The sequence below is a fragment of the Oncorhynchus kisutch genome, linkage group LG17, assembly GCF_002021735.2.
Source record: "Oncorhynchus kisutch isolate 150728-3 linkage group LG17, Okis_V2, whole genome shotgun sequence".
Classification (NCBI taxonomy): Eukaryota; Metazoa; Chordata; class Actinopteri; order Salmoniformes; family Salmonidae; genus Oncorhynchus; species Oncorhynchus kisutch.
Window position 1 is genome coordinate 82683536 of NC_034190.2, and position 12894 is coordinate 82696429.

The following is a 12894-nucleotide window of genomic DNA, read 5'->3' on the forward strand; positions in this document are numbered from 1 at the left end:
AGTATGTATGTTTATATATATATAAACAGTGCCTTCGGAAAGTATTCAGACCTCTTGACCTTTTCCACATTTTGTTACATGACAAACTTGTTCTTAAACTGATGAAATAGTTTTTAAACCCTCATCACCCCAATTTATTTATTTTTAATACAGAAATATCACACTTACATAAGTATTCAGACCCTTTACTCAGTACTTTATTGAAGCACCTTTGGCAGCGATTAAAGCATTGAGTTTTTTAGGGTATGACGATACAAGCTTGACAGACCTGTATTTGGGGAGTTTCTCCCATTCTTCTCTGCAGATCCTCTTCAGCTCTGTCAGGTTGGACAGGGAGTGTTGCTGCACAGCTATTTTCAGGTCTCTCCAGAGTTGGTTGATCGGGTTCAAGTCCAGGCTCTAGCTGGGCCACTCAAGGACATTAAGGGACATATCACAAAGCCACTCCTGCGTTGTCTTGGCTGTGCTTATGGTCGTTGTCCTGTTGGAAGGTGAACCTTCTCCCCAGTCTGAGAACCTGCTCCTGAGCACTCAGGATTTCATCAAGGATCTCTCTGTACTTTGCTCCGTTCATCTTTCCCTCGATCCTGACTAGTCTCCCAGTCCCTGCCGCTGAAAAACATCCCCACAGCATGATTCTGCCACCACCATGCTTCACCGTAGGGATGGTGTCAGGTTTCCTCCAGATGTGGCACTTGATATTCAAGCAAAAGAGTTCAATCTTGGTTTCATCAAACCAGAGAATCTTGTTTCTCATGGTCTGAGAGTCCTTTAGGTGCCTTTTGGCAAACTCCAAGCAGGCTGTCATGTGCCTTTTACTGAGGAGTGGCTTCCGTCTGGCCACTCTACCATAAAGGTCTGCTTGGTGGAGTGCTGCAGAGATGGTTGTCCTTCTAGCTCCACAGAGGAACTCTAAAGCTCTGTCAGAGTGACCATTGGGTTCTTGGTCACCTCCCTGACCAAGGCCCTATTCCCTCGATTGCTCAGTTTGGCCGGGTGGCCAGCTCTAGGAAGTATCTTGGTGGTTCCAAACTTCTTCCATTTAAGAATGATGGAGGCCACTGTGTTCTTGGGGACCTTCAATGATACAGGCATTTTTTGGTACCCTTCCCCAGATCTGTGCCTCGACACAATCCTGTCTCGGAGCTCTACGGACAATTCCTTCGACCTCATGGCTTGGTTTTTGCTCTGACATGTGCTGTCAACTGTGTGGGACCTTATATGGCCAGGTGTGTGCCTTTCCAAATCATGTCCAATCGATTGAATTTACCACAGGTGGTCTCCAATCAAGTTGTAGAAACATCTCAAGGATGATCAATGGAAACAGGATGCACCTGAATACACCTCAATTTCGAGTCTCATAGCAAAGGGTCTGAATACTTATGTGAATAAGGTATTTCTGATTTTTATTGTTAATAAATGTGCAAACATTTCTAAAAACCTGTTTTCACTTTTTCATTATGGGGTATTGTGATGTCATTATGGGGTACTGTGATGTCATTATGGGGTATTGTGATGTCATTATGGGGTATTGTGATGTCATTATGGGGTATTGTGATGTCATATGGGGTATTGTGATGTCATATGGGGTATTGTGATGTCATTATGGGGTATTGTGATGTCATTATGGGGTATTGTGATGTCATATGGGGTATTGTGATGTCATTATGGGGTATTGTGATGTCATTATGGGGGATTGTATGTAGATTGAGCAGGGAAAAAGTATTCAATCCATTTTAGAATAAAGCTGTAATATAACAAAATGTGGAAAAAGTGAAGGGGTGTGAATACTTTCTGAATGCACTGTAAGTATTCACAACCCTGAGTCAATACTTTGCAGAAGCGACTTTAGCAGCGATTACAGCTGTGAGTCTTTCTGGGTAAATCTCTAAGAGTGATTACAGCTGTGAGTCTTTCTGGGTAAGTCTCTAAGAGCTTTCTACATCTGGATTTTGCAACATTTTCCCATTATTCTTTTCAAAATTCTTCAAGTTCTGTCAAATTGGTTCTTGATCATTGATAATATTCAGGTCTTGCCATAGATTTTCAAGTAGATTTAACTTAGTGTGGGAGAAGTGGATTTTTTTAAATCGATCAATAATGGCAAACCGCATTGACAATTTAGATTGAAAGCTACTGAGGATGGTAGCTGACTCTGTAGCCACTCCTATCTGTCATATTTTTAATCTGGGCCTAGAGGAAAGTTTTTGTCCTCAGGCCTGGAGGGAAGCCAAAGTAATTCCACTACCCAAGAGTGGTAAAGCTCTTAGCAAACTGTTGGAAAACAAATGCAATGCTATTTCTCTGTAAACAAATTAACAACAGATTTACAGTTTGGTAATAGAGAAGGGCACTCAACATGATGATTGGTTGAAAGAAATTGATAAGAAGTTTGTGGGAGCTGTACTGTTAGATTTCAGTGCATCCTTTGATATTGTTGACCATAACCTGTTGTTGAAAAAAACATATGTTATGGCTTTTTAACCTCTGGCATATCGTGGATTCAGAGCTATCTATCTAATAGAGCACAGAGGGTTTTCTTTAATGGAAGCTTCTCTAATGTCAAACATGTAGAGAGTGGTGTACCGCAGGGAAGCTCTCAAGGCCCTCTACTCTTTTCTAATGTCAAACATGTAGAGAGTGGTGTACCGCAGGGCAGCTCTCAAGGCCCTCTACTCTTTTACCAATGACCTGCCACTGGCATTTAACAAAGCATTTGTGTCCATGTATGCTGATGATTCAATCATATACACCTCAGTAACCACAGCTAATGAAGTCACTGAAACTCTTAACAAAGAGTTGCAGTTTGTTTCGGAATGGGTGGTTTTAGACTTCAGCAGAATCTGGTAGTGAATGGTGTGGCTGTTGAACAAGTTGAGATTAAAATGACTTGGCGTTACCTTAGATTGTAAGCTGTCATGGTCAAAATATATAGATTCAATGGTTGTAAAGATGGTGAGAGGTATATCTGTAATAAAGAGATGCTCTGATTTTTTGACACCACACTCCAAAAAGCAAGTCCTGCAGGCTCTAGTTTTATCTCATCTTGATTATTGTCCAGTCATGGGCTGCAAGGAAAGACCTAGTTAAGCTGCAACTGGCCCAGAACAGAGCGGCACGTCTTGATCTTCATTGTAATCAGAGGCCAGTCCTTAACAATTACAACCATACACATAACATAATGCAGCAACCAATATGCTTGAAAATATGGAGAGTGGTACTCATAACACGTGGTATTCAGGACAAAAAGTTAATTGCTTTGCCACAATTTTTACAGTATTACTTTAGTGCCTTGTTTCAAACAGGATGTATGTTTTGGAATATTTTGACTGTTCGAGACATCCTTTCTTTTCACTCTGTTAAGTAGGTTAGTATTGTGGAGTAACTACAATGTTGTTGCTCCATTCTCAGTTGTTTTCTCCAATCACATCCATTACACTTTAACTGTTTATTGTCACCATTGGCCTCATGGTGAAATCCCTGAGTGGTTTCCTTCCTCTCTGGCAACTGAGTATCTTTGTAGTGACTGGGTGTATTGATACACCATCTAAAGTATAATTAATAACTTCACCGTACTCAAAGGAATATTCAATGTCCGCTTTAATTTTTTTTTTTTTTACCCATCTACCAATAGGTGTTCTGCTTTGTGAGGCATTGGAAAACCTCCCTGGTCTTTGTGGTTGAATCTGTGTTTGAAATTCACTGTTCGACTGAGGGACCTTACAGATATTTGTATGTGTGGTGGTGCAGAGACGAGATAGTCATTCAAAAATCATATTAAACACTATTGTTGCACATAGAGTGAGTCCATGCAACTTATTATGTGACTTGTTAAGGGAACGTGTTCTCCTGAACTTGTCATAACAAAAGGGATTGAATACTTATCCACTTAAGACATTTCAACTTTTCATTTTTAATTCATTTGTAAAAATGTCTAGAAACACAATTCCACTTTGACATTATGTGGTATAGTGTGTAGGACAGTGACCCCCCCCCCGCCCCCCCCAAGCAAATCACAATTTAATATATTTAAAATTCAAGCTATAGCACAATAAAATGTGGAAAAAGTCATGTGAATCATTTATGTATACAGGGATTAACAAGTAGAGTGAAAATGACAACTTATCATGCATCGATGCAACGCCAGAACAACAAAACTAGATATGCTTAAGACAATTTCCCAACAGACAACACACACACTGGATAGACCCTTCATGCATGAAGGGTCTATGAAGAGATATTTATGAAGAGATATTTATGAAGAGATATTTAATCGTATCTACCCCAACACATACTGTACATGAGCACAATAACTTACAGTACGTACCAGATTTAAGACCTGCAAAATGGTGGGTGAATATTGAGTATGCTTTTCTCTTTGTGCCTGGGAAAACACGTTCAGCTCTCGGCTCTTGACGTTAAAAATAATTTAATTAGAAGAATTTGACATCATTGACATTTCAACCATCTTGGCCTTGTCTCTGTCTGTCCTGTCCCCTCAGTAGCCATGATGGTTCAGACAGACCCTCAGTAGCCATGATGGTTCAGACAGACCCTCAGTAGCCATGATGGTTCAGACAGACCCTCAGTAGCCATGATGGTTCAGACAGACCCTCAGTAGCCATGATGGTTCAGACAGACCCTCAGTAGCCATGATGGTTCAGACAGGCCCTCTGTAACCATGATGGTTCAGACAGACCCTCTGTAGCCATGATGGTTCAGACAGGCCCTCGGCAGCCATGATGGTTCAGACAGGCCCTCGGCAGCCATGATGGTTCAGACAGGCCCTCAGTAGCCATGATGGTTCAGACAGGCCCTCGGCAGCCATGATGGTTCAGACAGGCCCTCTGTAACCATGATGGTTCAGACAGGCCCTCGGCAGCCATGATGGTTCAGACAGGCCCTCTGTAACCATGATGGTTCAGACAGGCCCTCGGCAGCCATGATGGTTCAGACAGGCCCTCTGTAACCATGATGGTTCAGACAGGCCCTCGGCAGCCATGATGGTTCAGACAGGCCCTCTGTAACATGATGGTTCAGACAGGCCCTCGGCAGCCATGATGGTTCAGACAGGCCCTCGGCAGCCATGATGGTTCAGACAGGCCCTCGGCAGCCATGATGGTTCAGACAGGCCCTCTGTAACCATGATGGTTCAGACAGACCCTCAGTGGTACAGACAATCTCTTCTTAATTTCTTCTTCTTAGAGAGAGTGTTGAGCCAGGAGGAAGAGAAGCTGAGAAGAGGGGTCTCATTGGAGGAAGGAGAGGAGGGGGAGGAGTGGGAGGAGGGACCACCTGCCTGTGGTGTGGGGTTCTCTGGCCAAGGCTCAATCTGGACAGAGAAAGGAGATGGACAGATGCCTTCAAATGCAAGGTACTACAGATAAGGAAGCCTCATCTGTTTAGGCCAATAAGCTACTGAGAAGGTCACGTAGGCTATTCAAGAGAGCACACCAAGAATGCATTATATGGAGACACAGAGAGATGCTTACATGGAATCGTTCAAGTTTTGTTGGAAAAACACTGCCTGTCACTAAGGGAGCACCCCCAAGGCTAGATCCTAGGCCCCACACTCTTCTCAATTTACATCAACAACATAGCTCAGGCAGTAGGAAGCTCTCTCCTCCATGTATAGGCAGACGATACAGTCTCATATTCAACTGGCCCCTCCCCGGATTTAGTGTTGAATGCTCTACAACAAAGCTTTCTTAGTGTCCAACAAGCTTTCTCTACCCTCAACCATTTTCTGAACACCTGCAAAAACAAAGGTCATGTGATTTGGTAAGAAGAATGCCCCTCTCCCCACAGGTGTGATTACTACCTCTGAGGGTTTAGAGCTTGAGGTAGTCACCTCATACAAGTACTTGGGAGTATGGCTAGATGGTACACTGTCCTTCTCTCAGCACATATCAAAGCTGCAGGCTAAAGTTAAATCTAGACTTGGTTTCCTCAATCGTAATCACTCCTCTTTCACAACAGCTGCCAAACTAACCCTGATTCAGATGACCATCCTACCCATGCTAGATTACGGAGACGTAATTTATAGATCGGCAGGTAAGGGAGAGACTAGTCGAGAGACTAGATGTTCTTTACCATTTGGCCATCAGATTTGCCACCAATGCTCCTTATAGGACACATCACTGCACTCTATACTCCTCTGTAAACTGGTCATCTCTTTATACCCGTCGCAAGACCCACTGGTTGATGTTTATTTATAAAACCCTCTTAGGCCTCACTCCCCCCCCTATCTGAGATATCTACTGTAGCCCTCAACCTCCACATACAACACCCGTTCACTCCTCGCTATCTGAGATATCTACTGCAGCCCTCATCCTCCACATACAACACCCGTTCTGCCAGTCACATTCTGTTAAAGGTCCCCAAAGCACACACATCTCTGGGTCGCTCCTCTTTTCAGTTCGCTGCAGATAGCGACTGGAACGAGCTGCAATACACACTCAAAAAGGGACCGTTTTATCTCAATCTCTTCATTCAAAGACTCAATCATGGACAGACACTCTTACTGACAGTTGTGGCTGCTTTGTGTGATGTATTGTTGTCTCTACCTTCTTGCCCTTTGTGCTGTTGTCTGTGCACAATAATGTTTGTACCATGTTTTGTGCTGCTACCATGTTGTGTTGCTACCATGTAGTTGTCATGTTGTGTTGCTACCATGCTGTGTTGCTACCATGTTGTTGTCATGTTGTGCTGCTACCATGTTGTGTTGCTACCATGCTGTGTTGCTACCATGTTGTGCTGCTACCATGTTGTGTTGCTACCATGCTGTTGTCATGTTGTGTTGCTACCATGCTGCGTTGCTATGTTGTTGTCTTAGGTCTCTCTTTATGTAGTGTTGTGTGTTTTGTCCTATATTTAGATTGTGTTTATTTATTTATTTAAATCCCAGGCCTCCGTCGCCGCAGGAGGCCTTTTGGTAGGGCCGTCATTGTAAATAAGAAGTCGTTCTTAACGGACTTGGTCTCGTTAAACGAAGGTTACATAAAATTAATAAATGTGTCGATAACAAAGAAGGTTAATCATGACGTCAAACCAATTTCATGCAGCAAGGAGCGTCATGATTCAATAGACGAGCATAAGTGATTGCACATTTTTTTTTTTTTGGTGAGAGCACAAGACAGCATCACAAGTCCTGACCACAAGCTTCCAGTTGGGCTGAGATAACACGAGAGGGTTGGGAACTTGGACCATATGGGAACCATAGTTACGAGATAGCGGCAGCAACTCAACTGTGAAGACATACTAGACCAGAATGCACCATTATATAATGTTTTATTTTATTTTGTGAGATTAGGTTTTTAGTGGGATTATTCTCACAAAACAACATTACACAAATATGATCCTCCATTACATCCTGTCTTAGTCTTACATTCCTACCAGCGCCAGCAGCCACCCACCAGACTGACTGCCTGTCATGCCCCTTTATAGCCACAAGGTGGCAGCATTAGTAGTGCTGTTGGGGGGTAAAATTGTGCGTCAACACTCTTTGCTCCTCTCCCGTTCCTGTGGTCATGACCGAAGGGGTTAGACCCTAGAAGAGGAGGGGAGGTAACAGAGATGGATAACCAAGTGGAGTATCATGAAACTTCTCTCTCGCTGAAAGACCCGCTGCTTTGCTTTTTGTTTCCTCAGTCAGATGGTAACCAAGACAACAAAAACAAAACAAATCTGACGACGTCATCAAAATGCATCGGATCGACATTTGCAAGTAGTCACAACCTATACTAAAAGCCTTGCTGCTGCAAAAATACTTCTCATCTTAGAAAGACAAACCATGATTGCCATCTGCAGGTAGAAACATCTAGTTCAGATTGCAAGTCAAACAGCCACTAAAAACATCAGTTTGTTGACCACAAAACGATGATTCCAAGCCGGTAATTGTTAAGGATTGCCTGTCAATCGTTTCTCAGTTCCATGCTAAACAGTCAATATTCGCAGATAAAACTCCTGGACCAATTGTATTTCTTTCTTTCCCAGAAGAAATACCCATCGCCAACATCTCCCGAACATCCCAGGGACATGAATAGGAGTGCTGATCTAGGATCAGGTCCAGATAATCAGATCATCTTATTCATTATTATCCAAAATACCAAAACTGATCCCAGGTAAGCACCTCCTAAACTGAATACCCTGCCTAGACGCCCCTCCGTGCTACACCAGACCAGTACCTTAGTATTATCAACCGGGTTGTAGTGTGAATCTTGCTGCTGTTCTCTGCTATATAAAAGAAAGGCTCTTGATGTGGGCCCACACAGTCTGGAGCATGATCACCAGGGCCAGGATGAAGAAGAAGAGTGTGACAGCCTATAGGGAGAGAGAGATGGATGGAGAGATGGAAATTATGAAAGAAAAGGGTAGAAAATGATACAAAATTGAGGAAAAGACTGACAATGACAGAAGTGCAGTGGGGTTGGAAGGACCATTCACAACACAGGGGCCATTCACAACACAGGGGCCATTCACAACACGGGGGACCATTCACAACACAGGGGGCCATTCACAACACAGGGGGACCATTCACAACACAGGGGCCATTCACAACACAGGGGCCATTCACAACACGGGGGACCATTCACAACACGGGGGACCATTCACAACACAGGGGCTATTCACAACACAGGGGGCCATTCACAACACAGGGGGGCAATCACAACACGGGGGACCATTCACAACACAGGGGGCCATTCACAACACAGGGGGCCATTCACAACACAGGGGGCCATTCACAACACGGGGGGCCATTCACAACACAGGGGGCCATTCCCAACACAGGGGGCCATTCACAACACAGGGGGGCATTCCCAACACAGGGGGTCATTCACAACACAGGGGGCCATTCACAACACAGGGTCAAAGCTATCAGAAACCCTCCATAAGTAATACAGGTGACAGAGTGGAGGCAGTGACGGCCATGTTGACTGGAGGACTGACTGGGTGAGGAAGTGGTGGATGTGGAGCTGGTGGTTTGTGATTGGTTATCATGGTTGACTTGGTGTGGAGGTGGAGGTGGGGGCCATACCCCCTTGGTTGCAGCTCTCTCCCCCAGCCCAACCAAGGACACAAACCCATGGGCGTCCCCCTCCATGAAGCCTCCCAATACCTGCCTGCTCTGGACAGGGCTGGTACACACCCACAGAGGTCTGGGTTGGGGCAAGATAGGGGGATACTGGGGTGGTCGAGCCTGGGCTTGAAGTTGGAGTAGAGCCTGGGGCGGGGGTTGGAGTAGAGTCTGGGGATGGAGTAGAGGTTGGGGCTGGGGTTGGAGTAGAGGCTGGGGCTGGGGTTGGAGTAGAGGCTGGGGTTGGAGTAGAGTCTGGGGCAGGGGTTGGAGTAGAGGCTGGGGTTGGGGAGGGAGTAGAGGCTGGGGTTGGGGTAGAGGCTGGGGTTGGGGTAGAGGCTAGGGGTTGGAGTAGAGGCTAGGGCTGGAGTAGAGGCTGGGGCTGAGGTTGGAGTAGAGGCTGGGGCTGGAGTAGAAGCTGTGGCTGAGGCAGGGGTTGGAGTAGAGACTGGACACTGACTCTTTACTCTGTTGTCTGTCTGGACATTGACTCTTTACTCTGTTGTCTATCTGGATACTGACTCTTTACTCTGTTGTCTGTCTGGACATTGACTCTTTACTCTGTTGTCTATCTGGACATTGACTCTTTACTCTGTTGTCTGTCTGGACATTTACTCTTTACTCTGTTGTCTGTGGGGACACACTGACTCTTTACTCTGTTGTCTGTCAGGACACTGACTCTACTCTGTTGTCTGTCTGGACACTGACTCTTTACTCTGTTGTCTGTCTGGACACTGACTCTTTACACTGTTGTCTGTCTGGACATTGACTCTTTACTCTGTTGTCTATCTGGACATTGACTCTTTACTCTGTTGTCTGTCTGGACATTTACTCTTTACTCTGTTGTCTGTGGGGACACACTGACTCTTTACTCTGTTGTCTGTCTGGACACTGACTCTTTACTCTGTTGTCTGTCAGGACACTGACTCTTTACTCTGTTGTCTGTCAGGACTCTGACTCTTTACTCTGTTGTCAGTCTGGACACTGACTCTTTACTCTGTTGTCTGTCAGGACACCGACTCTTTACTCTGTTGTCTGTCTGGACACTGACTCTTTACTCTGTTGTCTCTCTCAAAGAGAGAAATGTTTAGGGCAACAATACAATTAAGTCCTTTGTTCTCACTTTTCTGTATTATTATTCATATTCTCATAACATGTCTGAAATTAATTCATGTATGTAACATAACATGTAGCAATTACATTTTTTTTCTCTCCAATTGGCGAGGAAATACATGTCATGTATAGCGTACTATACCTGTTGTGTATTTAAGCCCCCTTGGTCACAGAACTCCTCTTTCTGCAGGTCTGCATCATACCCCTCTGCTTGATCCCTGACCTCCTCTGTCAGCTCTGCTGGGTCCTTCAGTCCCCAACACTCTCCCACTGTCTTCAGCTCCAACACAGGCTCTGCATCCAGGACCTGACTGGATGCTGACTCTGGTTCTAGAACTTCCAGCGGCTCTAGAACTGTCACATGTTCTGGAAATGCTACTGGTTCTAGAACTGTCCCATGTTCTGGAACTAGCTGTCGCTTTGTCACTGGCACCTGCTCTGGTTCTGTCTGTAGTTCTTCCTCTAGGACTGGCTGTGGTACTGATTCTGGCTCTAGTTCTTGCACCAGTACTGGCAGTGCCATTGGTTCATGAACTGTTGCTGGTTCCAGAACGGCCTCTGGTTCTAAGTCCAGAACTGGTTCACATTCTGGTTCCGGTTCTGGTTCTGCCTCCTCAGGAACCTCCTCTCTCTCCTCCTCCACTACAATGAACAGAGACAATAAAATAGGTTAGGTGTGTCTTCTCTACTGCTGATGTGGAATATCCACACAGAACATCAGTAGAACACACTGATGGCCAATGGGGCTCTGGCTAAAAGATAGTGGTGCTCTATATAGGGAAAATAATGATAGTTCAGACGCAGCCATGGTACCTTTGATGAAGTCCAACTTGTACAGAGCCCTCTTCTCTGCGTTGAAGTTGACTCTGTAGTGGTCCATGTTCTCATAACCAGGCTCCAGGGTCTCCACGATGCAGGTACTGGACGCCACATTCACCCTGGCAAGGAGATGGGGATATAAATGAGGTAGCACAAACACAGAGAGAAGGATAGAGGATAGTCAGAATGTGGGACAGACAGAGAGTTTAAATGAGACAGAAACAAAATAGAAAGACTACAAAGTATTGATCAGTAGAATGTCCCAAACCGTTCCAAACTTCTAACAAATCGTACTTCTTATTAGTTACTTATCATGAGTTACTTATTATCAGTACCAGATTAAAAATAAGACTCACTCACTTTACAATCAAGTCTTTTGCAATCTGAGAAAAAGGGAAAAAGACAAAATTATTCAAAGAAATGAACGTAAAAGATAGATAACAACAATTCCAGTATGAAATATGTTTTCAAAGTCTTTCAATATTGTATTGTATTGTATTGTATTGCATCCATCAATATTGAGTGAATATACATCTCCAGTCACAGTCTTCATGTACCCACAATAACAATCTGGACGTACCCACAATAACAATCTGGACGTACCCCAACCGAAAAACCCTGGACGAACGGAGATATCCGTACCATGCTGAGAGCATTCACTGTCAGCAGAATGAACCCCGATGACTCGGTGACGCACCACGCGTACAGGGCAAGCAGGTACGAGGTCTGTAAATCCATTAGGGACTCAAAAAGACTAAATAGAGACTCAAACTTGAATTGATGTTCGACAATTTCGACTCAGATGTGGCAAGGACTACAGACTATCACAGAATACATAGGCAATTCCAGTGGTGTGGTTCCCACTGAAGCCTCCGTCCCAGACGAGCAAAAAACACTATGCTCGCTTCGAAGTAGACAATACCGAGCCATCCAGGAAGAATCTCACTGCTCTGGACGACCAGGTGCTTTCATTCTCCGAGGCTGGCGTGAGGAAAACTCTCAAAAAAAAGAGTGTGTAGACTCACAAAACCACCAGCACTGATGGAATCCCTGGTCGCGTCCTCAGGGTGTGTGCTGACCAACTGGCGGGCGTCTTCTCGGACATCTTTAACCTGTCCCTGTCTCAGGCTGTAGTCGCTACTCACACGGATGTAACACATCTGGACACCTGTGTGAAAATGCTGTTCATTGACTACAATTCAACACTATTGTTCCCTCCAAACTCGACACCAAGCTCAGAGCCCTTGGGTCTGGACACCACCCTCTGCAACTGGATCGTGGACTTCCTGACGGGCCGACCACAGGCTGTGAGGATTGGGAACAACACTTCCTTTACACTGACTCTTAACACCGTGGTGTCCTCAGCTGTACTCCCTGTTCAACCATGACTGCGTGGCTTTGCACAACACCACGGTTATAGGCCTGGTAACCAACCAAGACGAGTCAGCTTATAGGGAGGTGGTAATTGAACTGGCATTCTGGTGCCAGGAAAACAACCTCTCCCTCAATGTCAGCAAAACAAAGGAGTTGATTGTTGACTTCAGGAAGTAGAGGAAGGAACATGCCGCGATCCTCATCAACAGGACTGCAGTAGAGAGAGTCAGTTCCTCACCATCCACATCAACAGGACTGCAGTAGAGAGAGTCAGTTCCTCAGCGTCCACATCACCGAGGACCTAACATGGACCAACACCACCATCCTCATCAACAGGACTGCAGCAGAGAGAGTCAGTTCCTCAGCATCCACATCACCGAGGACTTAACATGGACCAACACCACCATCCTCATCAACAGGACTGCAGTAGAGAGAGTCAGTTCCTCAGCGTCCACATCACCGAGGACTTAACATGGACCAACACCACCATCCTCATCAACAGGACTGCAGTA

At 45.0% G+C, this 12894-nt stretch overlaps 1 protein-coding gene across 3 annotated transcripts in view; it reads right to left on the bottom strand.

The window, feature by feature from the left end:
• Positions 1–4003: 4003 nt before the first annotated feature.
• The window catches only part of trim101 (tripartite motif containing 101), a 28028-nt gene continuing 19137 nt past the window's right edge, over positions 4004–12894 (bottom strand). For all 3 annotated transcript variants that reach the window (XM_031794837.1, XM_031794836.1, XM_020473950.2), the window contains 5 exons: positions 11369–11391; positions 11003–11127; positions 10332–10831; positions 8187–8322; positions 4004–5332 (listed from right to left, as the gene is read on the bottom strand). In XM_031794837.1, coding sequence (XP_031650697.1) covers positions 8236–8322; positions 10332–10831; positions 11003–11127; positions 11369–11391 — 735 coding nt within the window. In that variant the 3' untranslated portion in view covers positions 4004–5332; positions 8187–8235. The remainder of the gene's footprint in view (positions 5333–8186; positions 8323–10331; positions 10832–11002; positions 11128–11368; positions 11392–12894) is intronic.